The sequence below is a fragment of the Camellia sinensis genome, chromosome 2 (assembly GCF_055761805.1).
Source record: "Camellia sinensis isolate YWXY chromosome 2, ASM5576180v1, whole genome shotgun sequence".
Lineage (NCBI taxonomy): Eukaryota > Viridiplantae > Streptophyta > Magnoliopsida > Ericales > Theaceae > Camellia > Camellia sinensis.
In genome coordinates, this window is record NC_138962.1 from 109,770,010 (window position 1) to 109,792,013 (window position 22,004).

The 22,004-nt window shown below is 37.0% G+C and overlaps 1 protein-coding gene across 5 annotated transcripts; it reads right to left on the bottom strand.

Moving 5' to 3' along the window:
• Positions 1 to 108: 108 nt before the first annotated feature.
• On the bottom strand, positions 109 to 21,924 carry LOC114266731 (uncharacterized). 5 transcript variants are annotated; one of them, XM_082913574.1, is made up of 6 exons: positions 21,788 to 21,924; positions 21,389 to 21,515; positions 20,603 to 20,681; positions 18,744 to 18,813; positions 18,418 to 18,536; positions 109 to 1,806 (listed from the first exon to the last, which is right to left on the bottom strand). In XM_082913574.1, exons 4-6 carry the CDS (start codon positions 18,764 to 18,766, stop codon positions 1,637 to 1,639), a joined length of 312 nt encoding a protein of 103 aa, XP_082769700.1. In that variant the 5' UTR covers positions 18,767 to 18,813; positions 20,603 to 20,681; positions 21,389 to 21,515; positions 21,788 to 21,924; the 3' UTR covers positions 109 to 1,636. The 5 variants fall into 5 exon arrangements, 3 of the variants coding, with proteins under 3 accessions (XP_082769700.1, XP_082769699.1, XP_082769701.1); XM_082913573.1 differs by having other exon boundaries at positions 21,389 to 21,918; XM_082913575.1 differs by having other exon boundaries at positions 21,382 to 21,918.
• Between the last annotated feature and the right edge of the window lie 80 nt (positions 21,925 to 22,004).

Here is a 22,004-nt window from a genome sequence, read left to right on the forward strand (position 1 = left end):
TTCATTCAGTAAGAAATATCATTTCAGAAAGCAGTACAGTAGATCATTCAGAAAATATTCATGATTGAATATATCTGTACAACATTGTTACTCACAGAGCACTGGGCTATAAGCAGCTAATGAGCGTCCTCGGATGCCAACCCTACACAGTTACAGAATGAACACACATTAAGTTACACACTTGGGTTTGATAACTTAACCCCTATCTTGTCTTGGTGTGGTTCTACATCAATATCCTCCTTAAGATGCTTTAAACATGCCCTAGAAATGCCTAGGATGGAAAGAGGATGCAAAGATGCACTTAAAAACACTTTTCAAAATTTGCTGAAACAGGGGTCCACGCTCGAGCGTGGCATTCTACGCTTGAGCGGGCATGCAGACAAAGGAGCTCTGCTCGAGTGTGACTTTCCTCGCTCGAGCGGACTGTAAACTCAGGCAAAAGTACTGGATGTACAATTTTCACGCTCGATGGACGCACGATCTACGCTCAAGTGTGAGACTCAGGTCCTCGCTCGAGCGTGAACTCTCTCGCTCGAACGGACTGCAAAACACATGAACTTCTGGGCATATGCATTTCACGCTCGAGCGTGACTTTCTTCGCTCGAGCGGAAGTGCAAGATTCAGAGTGTACGCTCGAGCGTGAAGTCCTACGCTCGAGCGTGGGTCCAAAATCTAGAATTTCTAGGTTGAACTTCAAGCACAAAATTCAACTTTTAAAGTTTCAAATTCGATCCTTTCGGGCTAATTTTCTGAAAAACACTTTAAAACCCATAATATGACATGTTTCAAAGATCAATTTGCAAAATCAAAGCCCAATAGTAGATCAAATAAACACAAATTTCAAGAGGCTAGAAGAATAATGCAAATTCAACACATGCATGGGTTCCTAAGAACTCCAATGCTCTAAAACGAGATCAAATGCAAGATTTAACTTCAAAACATGGTGAGTTCATGGATCAAGACCCAAAATATGAACATGCATGTAGAAATTCATGAAGAACAACTTCAAAATGCCATGATATGAACATGCATGCATGAATTACTATCCAATACAACATTTTTAAACCAATTATTGACTCCAAACTCCAAATTTCCATGAATCATGCAAGAACCAACTCAATTCATAAACAAGAAGGTAAATTCTCTACCTTAGGTCTTCAATTTCAAATGTGAAAGCTCAAATATGCAATTCTTCTTTAATTTCTTATAAGTCTTCAAGCTAATTTTCTTGTTGAACTCAAATTCTCCTATTCTCCCTCTCTTTCTCAGTTTGGGTCTTCAAAGGATGAAGAATGGTGTTTGTAATGCAATAGTTAAGTCACTAACAAGGTTGTAGGAAATGGCCACTTAATGGCAAGTTTGGTAATTAATCAAACTAAAGCAATTTAACATTATTTAATTCAATTTAATCATACCAAATCACATTTCAATTAAATCTACCATAAAATCACATAAATTCTAATTAACATAAAACACTAATCGATTTCAGATTTGGTCGCCGATAAGGCCTTCAATTTACAGTTCAAAATAAAAACACGAACATATCATTTAGCAGTCAAACAGATAGAAATGCATTTAAAACATTACACTCATGCAATCAATTCAGAATTTCAGTCAAATCAGTTACTTATCATGTTTAATCATAGATTAGCAATAATCGAAGGTGAGGGTTGTCACAGAAGAGTGCCCTAATTTGCCATAATATCCCCCATATCCATGTCCCAACTTCATCTCTCAAGAGTCGTCCATACCCTGTCTGTCTAAGACCACCTTTTGAGTAGCCATTAGTGTTGAGTTTGAGTTTGCCTGCAGCAGAAAAGCACAAATTAATTAGTCTAGGTAATGATGTGTTAGGGTGGAGAGGAGAATGGAAAGCCTTCTCAATCTCATGAACATAATCCCTAATGTTCTTGAGACTAGCTTGAATGGGATGGGTAATATTTTCAAAAACTATTTGATTACGATCTTTCTATATCTGCCAAAGAATGACAATGAAGTAAATGACGATCTGAATGATGGTGAAACGAGAGATTCACGACAATAATGTCAAAACCCTACCAGATATGGGTTTGCAATCTGTATCTTTACTCTCCAAGCCTACCAGAAACAGGTCTAACTAGATCGATGGCGTTAAATACTTGTTCGGTAACCTCTGCTTCGAAACCCTTAATCTTCTGCTAAAGCCTTTGGTCCTCCATTGAAGCTTGTTTGAGATTTCGTCCCATTTTGTTCAATGGGATGTAATTATCTTCATTGTTGCATGCAATGTTGTTTCAGTTAGGATTGCAATGTTAGAAGCTTAACCTAGCTCCACTTCGGGTCTATTCAGATTGTTGGGTTTGAAACTGAGTCACGATCATCAATATCAGCTCTCTGTGTTTTTCAATTGCTCTCAATCACTACTTATATAGTTGGGTTTGAAAGGTCCGTCGACTTTGTTTGCGATTCAAGAGTGATGATGTTACCAGAACTTTGTTGTATTTTTACTTTATTTATGCAAAAGACGAAGATAAAATTTTCTTTGTTTTGTATTTTAGAGTGTGCTTGGATCATGAATTTGACTAGAGATTTAAATTGTTTAGACCATGTATTTGGGTATGGATTTGGAAAGGGAAAAAAAAAAAAAGTTGGGTGAAATATCTAAATCTACTGTTCGTAATAAACTTTCTTTGATTTTTACTTTATAAAAAATGGCAAATCCAAACATCAAGATGCTTAGCAAGTGACCAAACACTTTGGTTTTTGCTTTCTCTAATTTTCTTAAAAAAAATCACTACTTAAAGAATGAATTTTAAAATTATAGATAGATAGATTCTAAAAATTGAAGAGAAATGAGAATTTTGACTAGCTTAAAGGAAGATAACTTTGACCCACTTGGGTTGATATATAACAATAATATATATCATTATGCTATACAAATCAAAAGGAGGTGGGCCTTAAGTACATTAAAGCCGTTGTATTGAACAAAGTCCTCTCGGTGGGCGGAGAACAATTCCGAACAGAGGGTTCATACTCATTTAGAGCACAATGGAGAGAGAAGGTTGGAACCCCGTGATACAGGGAGAAAAGTGGGTAGCCAACATGGATTTCAGAAAGAAGCAATGATAGTTACTATATTCATAGATAACATTCCAGATTCCATGGGTCCTAAAGGATTGTTCAACCTATTTCGAAAGTTTGGCTTAGTTAAGGATGTGTTTATTCCAGGAAAGAGAAGGAAAGCATCAAGATCTAGATTTGGGTTTGTAAGATATGATTGCGAGGTGGCTGCAGGGATAGCGATCCAGAAGGTAGATGGGCTCTGGTGTGATAACAAGGAACTGAGGGTTAAAAGAGCAGAGTTTCAAAAACCTCAAAAAGTTGGTCAACCGGAGCAAAGAGGGTAGAAAAGAGGCGAAGTTGGGAGAATGATGAATCAGGGACTCCAGATGCAGCAGAGACTGGGAAATGGAGTTAAGAAGACTTATGTGGAGGCAGCTGCAAGGGGAAGTGACAGAGTGGGTGTGCAGGTGGTAATAAAAGCTAATGAAGAAGGCAATGGTTGGCGGTATGAAAGCTTAGTAGTACAGCTGAGCAGCTTTTTAACTTTTAAGGACTTTAGAGCAGAACTCTGTAAAAGAGGGATGCAGGATGTGGTTGCAAGAGAGGGGGTTGGGCGCATAGTTCTATTAACTTTCCCTTCAGCACAGCACATGCAGGTTTGGAAGGAACAACTAGAAAGGTGGGGAAGGTAATGGTGTGATTCAATTGAAGGATGTGGGAGAGGTCAGTTTGTGGAGCAAGAGAGGTGCGTCTGGTTGAATTGTTTTGGCATTCCCATAAATCTCTGGAGTGTTATAACTATTCGAAATACTGGTAGTCATTGGGGGGGGGGGTGGTAGTTCAGTTCGAAGAAGATATTAATAATCCACAAACTTTCTAGAAAACTAAGGTAAGAGTGATAACAAAGTGTATGGAGATGATCAATGTGACAATATTTTTGGAGCATAAAGGTAAGCACATTCCAGTTAGGGTCAGTGAAGAAGTCCCTAGTTGTTTACTCCCGAATTCAAGTAGTAGCAGAAGTATGCAACATAAGCAACTGCACTCCAATGCAAAAGTAGGGGCAGATCAGATGTCCGACAATGGGGATAATTGCAAGATTGCAGGGCAAGCTTCTTCAAATAAAGAAGAGGAGGGTGTAGATGGTTGTGATGATGCTAGTAGGGTATTGGAAACAGTGATGGCCTGATCAGATGAGTAGGTTAAAGGAAATGATGGTAACCATGTAATAGCTGCAGATGTTAGAGAGGGTGGCATGGGGAATGACCTAGCAGATGCAGTTGTCAGAGAGGGTGGCATGAGGTATGACCTAGCAGGTGCATGCTCTAAGGAAAAGGGACTGGTACAGGAAGTCAACTCACAGCAAACAATGATGAATAAAACTCATGAGTTGAATGAGGGTATATGTACTGTGGGTTTTTTAAAAGAGCTGAGTGGGCCAATGGGTGCAAGGAATAATATAAGTCTAGAAGTTCTACTTAAAGGCATGCAGGTTGGGCCTGAGCCCACTAGGCCAAATAAGGGGGTGGGGTCGAATCTCAGTGACTGTGTGGCCTATAATCAAATCAGACCAACTCTGGGCCAAACCATCCATATGGCTGTGGTAAATAGGGCTGGTCAAGGAAGAAAATTCAAGGAAGCAGCAGCAAAGAGAGGGTGTAACTCAAAGAAGAAGGGCAGTGATCAAATGAGGGGCATCAATATAGTTAGAGGCCATATGAAACAAAAAGGCATGATGGGTAGGCTTGGTTTTCACAGAGGGGCCATCTTCAGAGCTTCAGCTGTGGCTGGAGCCAATTCATTATCTATCTCCCAAAATCAGACCCTGAAAAGAAGGAAAAATCTAGTTGAGGAGGCTCAGTCAACAGTGAAGGTTGGAGCATTGCTGGGAATGTAGTGTCAAGGCCAAGAGGAGGAGGTAGTGAGCAAAATAGTAGAATTGGAAGAGAATGATTTGAGAAGAATTGCAGTTGAAACAGCTGCAACCAGATCCTAACTAGTTGCTAAGAAGGGGTTAAGGAGTAAGTTGTGATGGTTATTATGAAGATCTTATCATGGAATGTTAGAGGGATGAAAAGGCCAGAAAAAAGAGGAAAAATAAAGAATCTAGTGAGGGAAAGGGATATAGATGTATTGTTAATCCAAGAAACTAAAAGAAGCTCAATAGATGACAAATTTATCAAAACAATATGGCCATTTGAGGAGATGGAGTTTATGCTGGTAGACTCAGATGGAAGTGTTGGTGGTCTATTGTGTGTTTGGAAACCTTAGGTTTTTGAGCTCCAGGATTGTTGCAGTAGTAAGCATTTTATTATTTTATCAAGTATAGTTTATAGTTCTTTTCCATGTGTTATTGGTAATATTTATGCTCCAAATGAGGTTGTGAGGAGGAGACAAACCTGGGAATCGTTGGTGAGTATTAACCAACACTTTCCATTACCCTGGTGTGTGGGAGGGGATTTTAATGAAATCAGATATATGAGTGAGAGAAATGGCTGCTCTAGAAGAGAGAGGGGGATGTCAGACTTTAATGAGTTTATAGAAAAGTTGGAATTGATTGACATGCCTATGCTAGGCAGACAGTACACATGGTGTAATGCAGTGGATGGAGATAGGTGGAGCAAGATAGATAGATTTCTGGTAGATCCAAAATGGTTGGAGAAGTTTGCCATAAAACAATGGGGCTTATCTAGAACAATTTCAGATCATTGCCCAATATTGCTAAAAGAGGATGATAGAGATTGGGGACCAAAGCCCTTTAAATTCATTAATGCTTGGAGATCACACCCTACCTTCATGTCTGAAGTCAAAAAGACGTGGGAGGACACACAAGTGCAAGGTTGGGCAGGGTATAGAGTCATGAGCAAGTTAAACATTTTGAGGAATCATCTGAGGGTATGGAACAGGGAGGTGTTTGGCAACGTAGACACCCTACTAAAATCAGCTGAGGAGGAGCTACATGAATGGGATCTAAAGACAGAATCCAGGTCCTTGACTGTTCTGGAAATTAAAAGAATAAGAGAAGTCAGATCCAAGGTGTGGTAGCTCAACAGAAATAAGGAGAGGTTGTGGCACCAAAAATCCAAGATGCAGTGGGCTAGATTTGCTGATAGAAATACAAGGTTCTTTCATATTATGGCAAGCAGTAGACAGAGAAATAATATGTTAGACTCAATTTTGGTGGAGGGTATGAGGTTAGAGGATCCAGTTCTAGTGAAACAAGAGGTGGTTAGGCACTTTAGTCAGCTATTTTCTGAGCAATGGATACAAAGACCAAAAATGTCAGGCCCTTTTGCTACTATCAGCCCTGAAGCAGCAGTGAGTTTGGAAGTTGTATTCACTGAAGTTGAGATTTGGGAAGCAATCCAAGACTGTGATGGAAACAAGGCCCCTGGTCCTGTTCGTTTTAACCTGGCCTGTATACAAAGTTGTTGGAAAATAATGAAAGGAGAAATAATTCAGTTGTTGCATGAATTTCACACCAATGGAAAGTTGTCAAAAGGGATTAATAGCTCATTTATTGTTCTCATCCCTAAGAAGGACAACCCTATAGGCTTGGGGGACTACAGGCCAATTAGCTTGGTCAGTTCAGTCTATAAAATCCTAGCCAAGGTGTTATCTAGAAGACTTAAGAGGGTTCTTCCAACTGTGATAAGTGAGGCTCAGTCTGCCTTTGTTTGTGGAAGGTACATCCTAGATGGGGTGTAATAGAAAATGAGGTAGTAGATGGGTGGAAGAGATCTAAGAAGAAGGGGATTATACTCAAGTTAGATTTTGAGAAAGCATATGACTCAATAAATTGTGAGTTCCTAATGTCTATGATGAGAAACTTTGGATTTGGTGAAGAATGGATTAGTTGGATGAAGACTTGCATTTCAACTGCAACAATTTCTATCTTGGTTAATGGTGCACCCACTGAGGAATTTCAACTACAAAAGGGGCTAAGGCAGGGTGACCCTCTTTCACCTTTCTTGTTCATTATAGTAGCTGAAGCTCTTAATTTGTTATTGGGGAGGGCTACTGAGAAAAGTTTATTTCAAGGTGCCGTAGTTGGTTCTGAAGAGTTGAGTATATCTCATCTCCAATTTGCATATGATACATCATTTTCTGTAAGGGTGATTTGGAGGAAGCGCTAAATATAAAAAGAGTGTTGAGGTGCTTTGAGGTGATGTCTGGGCTGAAGATCAATTACCACAAGAGTGTTGTTTGTGGTATGGGCTTTCAAGATGACCAAACCAAGGAGTTTGCTCAGAGCTTGAACTGTCTGACCAAGAAACTGCCTTTTAACTTCTTAGGTCTGCCTTTAGGGGCCAATCCAAGATGGAAGAGTACATGGAATCCAGTAGTAGAAAAGGTGAAGAAGAAGCCGTCCTCTTGGAAGAGGAAGTTATTATCTTTCGTGGGTAGATTGACTTTGATTAAATCTGTTCTCTCAAATTTGCCTATCTATTTTCTTTCATTGTTCAGGATGCCTAAAAGGGTTGTAAAGATTGTAATGAAACTTCAGTCCTCTTTTCTGTGGGGAGGATCTAAAAATAAGAAGAAAGTACACTTGGTCCCATGGAGGGAGATAACCAAAAGTAAATGGCAAGGAGGATTAGGTGTGAGAGACATAGAAGAGGTGAATGACTACTTGCTGTTGAAGTGGTGGGGGAGGTATGGACATAAAGACAAAACTTTGTGGACATCTGTGTTATGCTCTAGGTATGGCAGAATTGGTGGAGGTTGGATGCCATCTGTGACTAACATCGATAGGATGCCTAATATTTGGAAAGATATTGTGAAGTTGCCTTCTGTCAATCAGCACTTAGGAGAATTTTACGATGACCATCTTAAAGTATCTATTGGTAATGGAAGGAGAATACATTTCTGATTTGATGGCTGGGTATGTAGCAGAGGGTTGAAGGTTGAGTTCCCCAGATTATATTATTTATCTACTAAGAAAGAGGAGAATTTACACCAAATCAGTGCAAAGAAGAGCAATGCAAGGGTGGGGCAGCTACAGTTCAGAAGAAGGCTATTTGCTTGGGAAGAAGAGGAGTTGCAGAGGTTGTTAAGGCTGCTAGCATCATCCCCTGCAATTAAGTCTGATATTGAAGATTCTTGCTCATGGTTAGCTAACAACTCAGGTTAGTTTTCAGTGTTCTCTGTGTGGAAGTGGTGGGTGGTAGCAAAAGATCCTGGGTTGAATGTTCCTGTAGTGTTATGGGTAAATTCTGCTCCCCAAAAAATGTAATTCTTTTGTTGGCTGGCCTAGAGAGGTAGGGTGAAGACTTCATATTTCCTGAAAAGGATTGGCGTCTTAGCTACTTCTGCTAGTTCTTCTTGCGTGTTCTGCAATGCTGAGGAGACTTTTTTGTCCACTAATCTGGGAGTGCTGGTCTATAATGGTAAGGTGGTGGGATCTACTGTGGGTAATTCTTGGATTAGTTCAGGGGCTATTGCATTGGTGGTCTGGAGGTAAATTTAAGTCAAGGGAATCAAGAATTTGGTAGGTAGTTCCGTCTGTGGTTCTCTGGTATGTGTGGAAATTAAGAAATGATTGTATATTCAAGGGGGCTCAACCTGCTGTTGAAGACTTATGTGAAAGAATTAAGGTGCATATTGCTTTGTGGGCCAAATGGGTATTGCAGATTGATTACTCTGTTCACGATTTTGTCTCTAATCTGCATCAGATTCAGCTGTCTGTTTGAGGTGTGTCTTGTGGAAGCTTCAACTGCTTTGTCTAGCTCTAGAGGCAACACAACAGTTAGAGGTGGTGAAACAAAGCTTGTAAAAGCAGACTGGGTGTGAAGATGCATGGGTAGTAGAAACAAATGTCCCAGGAGAGTATTAGCAGCATTGTGGGTGGGCCTGGTGCATTCTCTGTTATGCATTTCTTCAGTAGGGTGGGAGAGCAATAGTATTATCCTGTCATGGAATTGGAATGTAATTTTCACTGAGTTGTTGAGCAGCAGCTGTAGCTATATGAGGTCAATTTGAAGAATTGCTGCTATGGTGCGCTGGGGATTCTGGACTTGGTTTACCTGAAGTGTGGTGATCAGGGAGCATTACTGCTAAGGATTAGGTGCATTGTTGGGTGCATTAGTGCTGCTGCATTGGATGCATTGTTGTTATGTTTTTCTTGTTTTGGATGCTTTTGTTTGGTTAGACGGAGTTTGGACCTCGGTTTGATTATGGTGGTTTTGGAGAACATGGTGGAGTTGATCTATTGCAGTTTGTTTTGATGTTATGCTGCCTCTAGATTTGTCATGATGTTATAGGTTGATCTGTGTGGGAGGAAGAACAGCCTGTTATGCTGCATATGGAATTGGTATGCTGAATATATGGAACCGCCTGTTATGCTAAATGTTTAGTTGCAACCTTATGTTATGCTGTCAAGTTTTCTGGAAGAAGGTTGCTGGGGTGGTTTTTGTACGTGCTTGGCTGTGTGTCCTTTGTTTTTGGTTTTATTTTTTATTGCGGTTGGTTACTCACCAACTTTTGATAGTGTGCTAGCAGATGATAGGACGGATTTGTCGGTGCTAACCTAGTTGGGATTAGTCTGTTTCGCTTTGATGCTCTTTGCACTCATCGCTTTTCTCTCTCTAAAACACCCAAACTCCTAGTTTCTTCTCTTTCTCTCTCTAGTTCTTAACTAAACACTTCAAATACATCAAACTCATTGATTTCTCCACTATAGCTTTTTGGAGAAAAAGGTAGAGCTCGTTGAAAGCTTCATTTTAATCTGAAAGGATCTCGTTTTCGGCTCCGTCAAAGTTTTCCCTTGCTCTCTTCCTCTTCTACTCTTAAGGTAGGGATTTCTTCAACCTTCGGTATAATTCTTACCTTAGTTATTTGTTCTTTCAAAAGGGTTAGTGATTTGGGGATTTGGGTTAGATCTAGGGTTTGATTTTGAAATGTAAAAGAGAGATTTTTCAAATAAATTCTTGACAGGGGTTGTGGAAATGTGTATATTGTTGGGTTGTGTTGGAAATTCCTTAATTGGGTGTGATTTTGAAAATAGAGGTGGTTTTGTTTGAAAAATCATTGATGTTGATTTATGAAAGAAAAAGGAAGGATATGGAGAATGTATCTGTTGATAATGAGAGTGGAGTTGGATATAAAATATCGCTCCCATTTTGAAATTTATGAGAATTTATCTGTTGTTGGAAAATTATCTGTTGAGTAGAAATATTTTTTTTGGACTATCGGTGGAGGATAATTTTGATTATTATACAAATTGCATAAGGATTATGTTAAATTGAAACTAATTACTAATCTTGCATCGAGCATTGTTTCATACTTGAATATTGAAAATGTATTATTTTTGAGAAAAAATGGGTGTATACCTTAGTAAATCTAGTTAGGGGGTTTGGTTATGGTTTATATTGTTGGCCTGTGTGTCATTGGTGAAAGTCTAGAAACCCGTGCAGTTAGGTGTCGATCTTTCCGATTAGTACTAGTAAAATGGCTATGGCAATACTTGTATAGCCTACTGGTAGACACGTACCTAGAGATTTCCAATGTTTTGTATCCACCGTTCTGTTTTCTAATGTGAAAAGTATTGTTTATTGAATTGAATTTCATAAAATTTGATACATGGCATTGTTTTTGAAAGAGATAGCTTGATGTTTTGGAAATAACATGTATGTGCATTCCCCTTATAACTTCATTAGGTTTCATACATTGTGTTAAAGTATCTTTACTGGGTTTTAGCTCATCCTATGTGGAAAACAACTTTCAGGTGCTGATGATATGCCTCTATCAAGGACTTAGCTTGGGAGGATCGAGGAGTTGAATGCTCACTTTTGTTTATTTGTTGTAATACTTTTTGTACAAGCCTCTGGCTTTTAATTGTTTTGGATTTGATCCATCTTGTTGTAACCAAGTAATGTCTTGGAAAATTGTAGCCTTTAGGGCATGGATTTATCTATATTACTTTTTTTTTTAGTTCACTCACATATGGCATATGCTATAGATTCAGGATCTATGATTCTCGAATGTATATCCGCATATGTCATCTTTTGTACAGAAAAATGTATATAAACACTACAAGAAAAAACATCTTTGGCAACCACTTTTTTTGAGATTGTGGCAAAAAGTATACTAATTTGTGACCAACATTTATTTTGGTCACGGATGAGTTGTGTTTTTGCGGCCAACGTTTTTTGGTCGCTAATAAGTACTTTTTTTTTGCGACCAAATATAAAATGTGGTCACGGAAAGTAATGGCAGGAGAGAGAAAAATAATTGGCGGGATGCCAAACCCTTTGGTGACCAGTAGATTGTGGTCACAAAAAGGAAAAATGATATATAGTGTAACAAAACTACGTAGTTTTGGATTTCCTAAATCAAAAACACGTTTCCTTAATTGATTGAGCTTGCTTTTTCATCTTTTTCCCTCTTTTAAGTCAGATTGGTTGCTATCCTTTATCTCCTCACTCTTTACACTTCCAATCAGTTTATCAAAACCCTAGCCACCATTTTCGTTCACTTCATTCCCTGTTTTGCTGCCTCTTCATCTTCGGCTTCGCCATTCTACTTATAGGTCAGTTTCTCTCTCTGTGTCTCTTTGTCTCTGTCTCTCTCTCTCTCTATCTCTCTCTCTTTCCCTATTTGTGTATATATATATAAATTTGTAGTTTGTCTTTCCATTTATATATGCTATTTCTCTCTCTCTCTCTCTCTCTGCTCGTGTATATATATATATCTTAATGTGAGCACTACTGTCTGTCTCTCTGTTTGTACAACTTAACTCTTCTCCTGCTCAAGGGTTGCACAAGCCTCGAGTTGCTCTTAGATGTTGGTTGCAATGGAGCCTTCAAAGCCTCTATTTGTGCTTTAGATATTGATCTAATCTGCATCTTTTTAACCAATTATCAAAATTTGTAAATGTACCTAGATGTTTGTATAAATATATAATGTATTCTGAAGATCAGAACAACCTGTGAACCGAACCAATTCGATTTTCATGGATTGGTTGATAAATTTATAAAATTTTGTCACCAAACTGAAAACCGAACCAATTTGGTTAGTTATAATTATTTTCCATGTGTAACCTAAAAACTGAACCATTTCTATAATCAAATCAAAATTTTATTTGAAACACTTTACATATAATCATAATATATAATAGGTCCTTTTCAATTTGTTATAACAAGTAGTGGGTGTGTGCTCACCCAATGGATGTGTTATTAAATTTATAAAATAAAAATTTTGATTTTGATTTAGAAATATATTTGTTGTGGGTTGTTGAAGTGGTAAAGATGTTGTTACCCAAATCCAACATCATAGGTTTAAGTCCCATTCACTTTATTATTTAACTTTTTTGTTTTAAATAATTATTAGAGGCATATTTTGGGAAAACTCAAAATATAAGACACATTTCTATCAACACCACCAACAACCTTCACATATTAATAGTATAGAAGGTAGATAGATATAGATATAGAGGATAGATACATACATACTAACACTACAAGAAAATACACATTCGGCTACTAAAAAATTAGTCGCCAAAGTCTCATTTTTCGTCGCCAAAAGTCAATTACGACTAAAAAATTTAGTAATCCATTTAGTCGGGTATACTTTGTCGGCAATAGTATTGGCGATTAAAATTTATTTGGTCGCTAATTTACAACTTTTGGCTACTAAAAATTTATTAGTCACCAAAGGTAACCTTTTGGCGACTAAAGTATTAGTCGTCGAAAGTTTTTACATAAAAATGAATTCAACTAGTGGCAACTAAAACTTTTAGTCGCCGAAGGATGCTGTGTTCTTTCGTGACTAAACTATTTAGTTGGCAATAGTTTCTTTCCTCGATTTGATTTGTTTTGGCTACTAACTATTTGGTTATCAAAAGTCTTTTGTTTCTTTTTTACTATTAAACATTTAGTCACCAAAAACCTTTCCTTGCATTTTTGGCTACTAAAATATTTAGTAGCCAAAAACTTTATAATTTTTTTTTTTTAAATTAATTTCTTGACCACTTGTATTTATTCAATTATTAATGCAACCTGTACCTTGTATATAAACAAAATAATCCTTGAATACTGATTATATTAGCAACCATTCCACAACGTGCACACATTTTACTTTCAATCATCTAAAAAATTCATATTTAACGTCAAATTTTAAATATAATAGAAATTCCATATAAACCAAGTATAATCCAGCCTCAAAAATATAATTTCATACATAACATAGGATTAACCAAATTTAATATCCAAAAGGTAATATGTACTATGCTGTAGACACCCCATTTTTGACCGCCCTACGACTTGGGTGCCACTGATTTGATCACCCAATGATGAATTTTCATGCTTGTCCAAATGCTCGATTCCTCAACAGGAAACCTTGGTTTTGAGCCTCAAAAACCTATAAAAACCTTGATCCTTGTGTTTCGGACCAAAATAACAATTTTTCAAACCTGACCATCTAGGGACCTGCAGACCCACTAGTGACCAGCCGGCCACTTGTGTGAAAACCAGATATTTTTGGCCAGCTTTCCAGACAGATACATGCACCATTCCAGCTGCGTTTGTATGGATATTTCCGAGGGTCTCTCATATATTTCTATATATAGATGACCCTCTCTCATGATTTAGGGTTAGAAAATTTTGTGGAACAAAGTTTTGAAAATATTCTCTCTCTACATTTCTCTCTTTCCTTTGCAACTTCTATACCCTTTGCCTAGACACCCTAAACCAAACCTTGAGGGTTCTTTGTTGAGCTTGCATTTTTACTCTTGAGGGTGTGAAATTAGTGGTTTGTGAACAAAGGGATCATTCCTCTTCAAGAGCACTATTTTTAGCTATTTTAGGACTGTTTATTTCATTTATGCTTTGTATTGCATGCTTGTAGTGTAATAGTCCTCATAGGATTGGTGTTTTAGGCATTAGACACTAACCTATTTGAGTTGATAGCATTTATTTAGTGTTTTCCATACTTGTGATCATCTCTAATCACCTTTGCACTTCTCGCATTTCTTAGTTTTTCATTGCCTTCAGAGTTGTTTCAAATCGATTGATTGTTTAAGCTTGAGATTGAGATCATTGTGCTTAATGGTTAATCTCCTTGAAGGTTCATTACCAATGGCATGACATCTCTCTTATGCCCAAAACAACTCTTTGTTTGATGTCTCTCTTCATTAGTAGACTTAATATTCATTATTGGACTTAATCAACTAATGAATGGAAAGGTAATTAAAATGGACTAACAAAATTGAGGCTAAAATGGAACAAGATAAATGGTTTGGGGTTCAACCGGATGTTAGTTGAACCCATTGAGCCTTAGGCCATTTCATACTTGTTAGTGATGATAACGGTTTGAGAGTCAATGTCAACCACCTCCCTTGATCAATCTCATGACAAGGGGGAGGTTTTGTTGGTCATTTATTTTCCCTTATTGAGTTCCCCCCCCCCTCCCCTCAATCGAGCCATGGATCATCATGCAATAACTTTGCACTTATTGATGATTTGCGGCTCGATTCTATCCCTCCTTTGAGAAATTTCATGATAGGGAGAGGCAGAGAGGGTGAATATCCCCTAGAAACACTATGTTTCTGCTTTGTTCTTTTTCTATTGTAGCAAGGCCACATTTACATTAGTGACCGGCCGACCACTATTTATAGCTGGCCGCCCACTATTTCTGGACGACCGGCCACTTTTGTGTCAATAGGTAGTGTCATTTTCTTGCAAGGTAGAGCAGAAGTAGAGGCAAAATAGAGGCATTTTCTACAAGCAGAATAGTCCTGACAGCAAAACAGTGGTGTTTTCGGGAGGATATTTGCATTGGCATGCATGGTTTACCAACACCCCCCAAACCCGCGCACGCGTGCGTGCGAGAGTTCAATTAGCTTACATAGCACGTAGTTAATTAGTAAATTAAACTAGTAGATTTCTTTGCACTTGTAATAGTTAGTTAATTCTAATTTGTAATTAATTAGTTAGTTTAGAGGATCACGTTACTTAGCATTTCTCATGATTTGCATTCATTTGTCTTTCATGCATGAGGCTTGGCGCATCATTCTAACTCACATTTGTTATTCATTACTTACTTGAGTACGTGCTAGAACTGCATGCCATCAAGTTGATTCACATGTCATAATTAGTAGCCGAGTCTATTAAATTGCATATTGCATGTGTTGCATTAGTCATTTGCATAGTTAAGAACATGCATTCTTTTAAACTATTTTACTTACTTTGGTTCACCTCGGCGTACTAGGTGAGCATTTTTGCTTTAACATATCACATGCATGTGATTGTTGCCATGACAAGCATGACTATCATGAGGCTAATTGCTTAAATGATAAACTGTTTGAATGCTTGTAGATGGAGGCTAATTGTGTAAACTAGAATAGTTTGATCAAAGCACATATGAGTTTACTTTTTCAGGTAACATATGTTCAAAAACATTTTCCAACAAGCTTAAAATCAAAGTACTCCAATTTTTGCAAATTAATCTATACTTGTGTGCAACACATAAAAAAATTAGCCTAATAATCGGAACAAGAGCATATATGGTAAATAAGAATCACATCATGATTAGTAGAGGCCGATCTTCGATCGGGCAAGTGGGGTGCTCAATTCATGACCTTCCCCTTTCGTACCTAAGTTCTCGAGCCGAGACACTCTTGGTGATTACGGATAAGTGGCCTTTGGAACAAGTCTCGGTTTTCTAAATTTTTCCAAAATATTTAGGTGGCGACTCTGTATCTGGTAATGCAGTCCATTTTTGGCATTTTGATTCAAAATTGATTTTCCAAAGGATTTGTCAGATTTGGATTCATTAGTGTTTATCTATTTCACATTGTACTTGTGAAATCATATTCAAAACCATAGGAATCTGAGTTGTGGGGCTAGTCGTATCCGAAAGGAGCATGAAAAGCAAGCCACACATGTCAAAAGAGTAATTTGTACCACCAAAAAATTAATCCGTACCACGCCAAAATGTAATCCGTACCACGCCAAATTTTAGATATGTACTACTCCAAAAAAGTAATTTGTACAAACAATTCTAAGGATGGAGGTATAAAAACAATGTCTTCCGTACTTGTCAAAAAAAGTTGTATCCACAATTCCACAACAAAAACCATCTGTAAAAATAAAATTAATCATTAGTATTGACTAAATATTGGCATATTTTAAATTATAAAAAAAAATATAAAACTTAAATTTAATTAATCTTTTCAAATTAATCATTAGTTTTGTGTACTCAAATATATATGAAAGAAAAATATGTAAAACTCCAACGCATATATTTGCAACTAGTAATATTTTACAAGTAATCATTGCACATAATTAATAATTAGTTTTCCATTTTTTGGCCCCAAACGCTGTTTTTGACCAAGTTGAAGGTGTTTTCCACTCTAACTCTCAGCTTACGAGTCCTATTTACGTACCGTCTGTCCATACAGATCATATTTGGCAAGGGGAAGCTGTCCATTACATCACAACAGTAGTTGGGGGGTTGTTTGCATTTTCGTCTCCCGAATGCCTTTTTTTTACTAAGTTTGAGGCATTCTCGACTCTTACTCCCACCTTACGTGTCCAATTTACGTGCCATCTGTCCGTATAGGTCACGTTTGGCATGGAGAAGCTGCCCGTTACATCACAACATTGGTTGGGGGGCTGTTTTGCATTTTCGTCTCCCGAACGCTTTTTTTGACTAAATTTAAGGCATTTTTTACTCTAACTCCCAACCTACGTGTCCTATTTACGTACTGGCTATCCCTACAAGTTATATTTGGCATGGGGAAGCTGTCCGTTACATCACAATAGTGGTTGGGGAGCTATTTTGCCTTTTTGCCCCCTGAACGCCTTTTTTCAACTAAGTTTAAGTCATTCTTGACTCTAACTGCCAACCTACATGTCCTATTTGCATACTATTTGTCCCTACAGGTCATATTTGGCACAGGGAAGCTACCCGTTACATCACAACAGTGGTTGGGGAGCTGTTTTGCATTTTCGCCCCCCGAACGCCTTTTTTCGACTAAGTTCAAGGCATTCTCGACTCTAACTCCCGACCTACTTGTCCTATTTACATTAGGCCAATAGTCAAAGGAATTGCTCTTGAAAGTAAATTGTTGTTCAGAAAGAGAAACATTACATTAGGCCAGTGTGAGATTGTGCCTTCTAGACTATTGAAACTCAAGTCCACAAAGGAAATTCCTAATGAGTTGGGAACAACATCGACAATTTGGTTGTGAGATAAATCGAGCATGTCAATCTGCATTGAAAATTTTCAAACCAGTTAGGCATTGTATCTAAAATGGAGACATTTGTGAGGACTATGGATGAAAGTCTTTCTGATTTCTTTGCCATGTTGGAAATTTTGGACCCAACAGATAGTTACTAATTTGGATAGTTAATAGGCTAAATGGAGGAACCCTTTCATGTGGCACATCAAAAATGCAAGTTGTGTCCGAAGATACGGAAAAAACTTGTAGTTTTGCAAGACCGTATAAATGGTTTTGGGACAAGAGGCCTTTCCATGAATTATGGAAGAGTTGCAATTTAGTAAACTTTGTGAGTCTTCCTAAACTTGTAGGGATAGACCCAGTCATCTCATTTGCAGTTTACTGATTTTAAAAATTTATTGAAAACAAGTGAAAAGAGTGATTAGCGAGAGATAATAGACAAACGTTGTTATGAACAGTAAAAAATAATAGTAGAAGGTGGTTGGTGATTTCTGCAAAGTTGTGGGGCTTCTTGTATTTTCTCTAAATCTTAGGAGAGATCAATATAATTTATCCAAAAGAATAAGTCCAAGACACAAAAATCGGTTACAAAACAAGACACTGGCTATGTTTAATCGTCTAAATTGGATATAAGAGGGTGAGGAGTATATGTAATACTTAGGGATATAGAATGTAATATAATATATTTAGGATATGAGATGAATTATATATATTGTGTAATCAATTTTATTATATTTGGTTAGAGTAAGATATAGTATAAAATAAAAAAAGAGTGATTGGTTTTTAGAAGGATGATTATCCATCATTTGGTAGGGGATCAGTAATATCATTGGGAGTTAGTATTACATATCATTTACTTTTGGAGGATATAAAATATCATAAGATTTCATATCGGATAACCAAACAAATGATATAAAAAATGTGAGACCCATATGTTTTTCTTTATCACCTATATCCAGTCAAAAAAGTATATTCCCCTCTATATATCCCAATATCAAACATGACCATAACATATATGGATGGATAATTTTTTTCAAAAGGAGGTTCAGCTAATAATTTTTTTTTCAAAGACTTATACTACATTTTGTGTTTTATTATGTGTTTATTGAAAAAATAATAATAATAATAAAAATGATAATTGATTATGAACTAGCTTTGGAAGTCGGGATCCAAAGCAAAGGCAAGAGCTTTACCTGATAATCCCACCCCGCCAAGCTTTTGACCATTGCTAAGGACAAGAATAGCAGCGCAAGTTCTGTCTGTGGTGCAAGCAGCCACACCCATGATTTCAAAAGCTGTCATATTTTCCAGCCTAAAATTGACAAATGTAAAAGTCTTTTATTAGGGGCTGATGGGGCCAACTCAAGAAGTTCTCAATTAAAAACTATCACACCAGACATGTATAAAAACACTAATTATATAATTATTTTTATACCAAAAAAAAGAAAGATGTATTGAATGATGTGACATTGTGATATTTCTACAATTACAAAGGGATGGATGGAGAAAAGTGCTTTACTTGATCAATAGCAGCAACCACATCTGCAAGAGTCCCCAAGCTTGGATATATAGCCTTGTAAATAGCAATTCTGTATAAAATAAATTCAATAACACAACTAATAAAATAAAATTGAAGAATTAAACTCAACCTCTCTAGGTTAGTTGTGTTATTGTATTTAATTCATATGGGTTGTGTTTAAACTTGAGTTGGACTTCACTACACAATTCACAATTGTTAGCTTCTATTAAACAATATTTTATTCTTTATTTGTGTTATATTTCAATGGTAAAGACTTGTTCATTTTAATTATTTATTATTTTGATTGTTTCAATTATTTTTAGTATGATAGAATCAATCCGAGCAACAGAGCAACAAAGCAACAAACAAACAGAGCAACACAGTAGCATCCCCAAACAAACAGGGCAACAGAGCAACAAACAAACAAAAGCAAAAAAAAAAAAAAAAAAAAAAAAAAAAAAAAAAAAATTCTGCCGCAGCACTAACAGGGCTGCACCAACACAATCAAATTACAAGCAAAATCTGACATCACTAAAGTTTGAGACAAAATCATAGATTGAAAAATGTACACCTTTCAGATTTGAAAAGCCACCCTAACTTTAACAAGCTCCTCAATCCTGCAAAATTTGGTGGATGGTCATTAAAAACATACTCATTCCTTGCCTTCCAAGTGGACCAGATTTTTTTTAGTCGGCATTTTTAATCGCCAAAAGTGTAATTTCTTGTAGTGTTAGTTTTCCTCCCACTGTGTAAAGAGAATTCACCCCTACAATGTACAGAGGTTTCACCCCTTTCAACTTTATTTAATTATCAAAAGAAGAAAAAAAATTCATGAAACAAGATTGAAGTAAATAAGCGATCAGCAGTTCAGTGCCACAGATCATAGATATCTGCACTTTGATCAGCCACATGACTCCACTTTGACATAGACATCTTAATTGGTATAATATTTGGGGAACCAAATGCAAACAGAGGTATCAAAACTTCAACTTAAAAAATGTTGACCCAATCTGTTATCTCCATTCTCCACAGCTTTTAGATAGCATCCTTAGTCCCTCTTTCACAATCTAAGGCTCGCCCATTGGAAGAGGGAGGGTTGCGACAAGATGTAAAATTATAGGAATTAAAATACTAACAGCTCACGATACCAGACAATAACAAAGCACTTGGTTCCAACAAGAACCCAGACTCAGTACTTGACATACTCTGAAAGAGGATATGTATATACCAGCTTCATAAGCTACCTAATCCAAAAAAAAAACTACTTAGGTCAATGAAGGAATGATGTAAGTGACGAGTACACATATTTGCTACTTCCAGAAGTATAAAGTCATACAAGAAATTTCTACAATTAAAAGGACTTTTACCACATCAAGTTACTGACTACATGACTCCATTCTCTCAAAATCCCAGACTAGATGATTAGATGGAAAGAACTAATTGTAATGTTGCTAGAAAAAAAAAAAAATGTTTCTGCTTCCACAAATGGCACATATACAAACCTATAATTTTTTATTTTTTTATTTTTCTTAAAACTAAGAATGGGTACGATCCTCAACAGAATTAGATAATCCATCAATTTACCAACTTTTTGGTCAAACAAGGTGGAAGGGACTTAAATTAACACTTCAGAAGACTGTCACAACAAAATGGAAGTTTTGGCACCGTTCAAGAAACATGATCAGCAGTTTAGAAGCATAAGATCGGTCACTCATTCCAAATCCACATTATTTATCTTTATATGTTAACTACCTCTCCCAAATTATGTTGTAAGCAAGAGCCTTGTGCACAAGGTACAACTATATAAGCATAAATATGTTCAGGAAAGCAACAAATAATCAGCATATAACACAGTATACCTTAAGTTGCAACAATAAAATCCATGACCGGTCGTCTGGCTTTAGGCTGAAGAAAAGACGCACTCGCTTTAGTCACAAACTACAATTGACAATTAAAACTGTCAGTAGGCTGAAGAAAAGATGCACTTGCTGTAGCAAAAAATTACAATTCATAGTTAAAACTATCCATAGTAAGTTAACTGAAAATTAAAATAGTGAGAACATAAGGTCCAGGCATATACTCCCTCTGTCCCACATTTTTTTTATATTTATAAATCCCTCTGTTCCACATTTTAAGTCCTTTCAAATTTAGGATGTCCCAAAATGTAGTGCTCTTTGAAAATGAAACCATAAATCCCTATAATGGCAATGAATATATTTAAGAGTGAGAACAAACAAACAATTTGGGAAATCAACATGTTCTGATTTGAATTTAAATGCATTAATTCTATGACCCCTTAAAAGTGAAAAAAATTAGCATATATTTCATTGACATTTCCCTTCATTTTTCTTTTCCCTTCCCCAATCCAAGATCCAAACACCAGACTTAGAGATCATATGTGCTGGGGAGGAGGAAAAGGTGAAGAAATATTGGTTTACAACTTTTAAGTAGATGCAAAAGTGCCAAAATGAGTAAATTTATAAACCAACGTCGTTAATGTGAGAAGCCATAGGTGCAGAGAATCTGCTTCCTATAGAGGGCAATTAAATATTTAGGACAAAAGAAGGCAAGGTGAAATAATACTTGGAGGAGAATAAAGATATACGTATATAGATATATAGAGAAAGAGGGTTCTTACTTCTTACCAGTGAGAGAGAAATGAGAGATGGTGATGATAACGATGATACGGTCACAACGTTGGTGATCAAAGAGAGACCCAGCTCCTAAGCCCCCCAAAGCAGGACACACAACCACAGGGACCCCAAATTTTTCCTGGATAAACTCAAATGCCTCATTGAACCCAAATTTTTCCCCCAACAAAAACAAAGAGAACTGCAAAATTAGCTAGACAATCTACCAATGCAACTTGAAATTTACTGCAATTTGAAGAAATTGAACCAAAAACAAGCTAAATTGGAAATTAAACTAAATAAATCATATAAACCCTAGAGCAAGAGTGAGAAATGAGGAAATAGAGGAAGGGCGAGAGAGAGAGAGAGAGAAAGAGAGAGTGAGCAAGCGAGAGAAAGCAAGCGAGAGAGAACCTGTTTGTATTGTGGTGGTGGCGGTGGCGATGTGCGACTTACGGTGAGCAACGGTGGTGAGCGACTGCAGTGAGGTGAGGTTTGGTGGTGACTGGTTCTGTGTGTGTGTGTGTGTGAGAGAGAGAGAGAGAGAAGAGAAGAACCTTGTTTTCGAAATTAATCTTTTAACGTTTCCCTCTAAAATTTTACCGACCTTTGGTGACTAAACCTCTTGTTT

Coding starts and splice junctions, on each gene's coding strand:
- LOC114266731 (XM_082913574.1), bottom strand. CDS start 18,766: ATGTGGTTGCTGCTATTGATCAA. Junction 18,537..18,743: donor TGGTTGCTGCTATTGATCAA/GTAAAGCACTTT, acceptor TGTCAATTTTAG/GCTGGAAAATATGACAGCTT. Junction 1,807..18,417: donor TGGCGGGGTGGGATTATCAG/GTAAAGCTCTTG, acceptor TTTCTGCTGCAG/GCAAACTCAAACTCAACACT.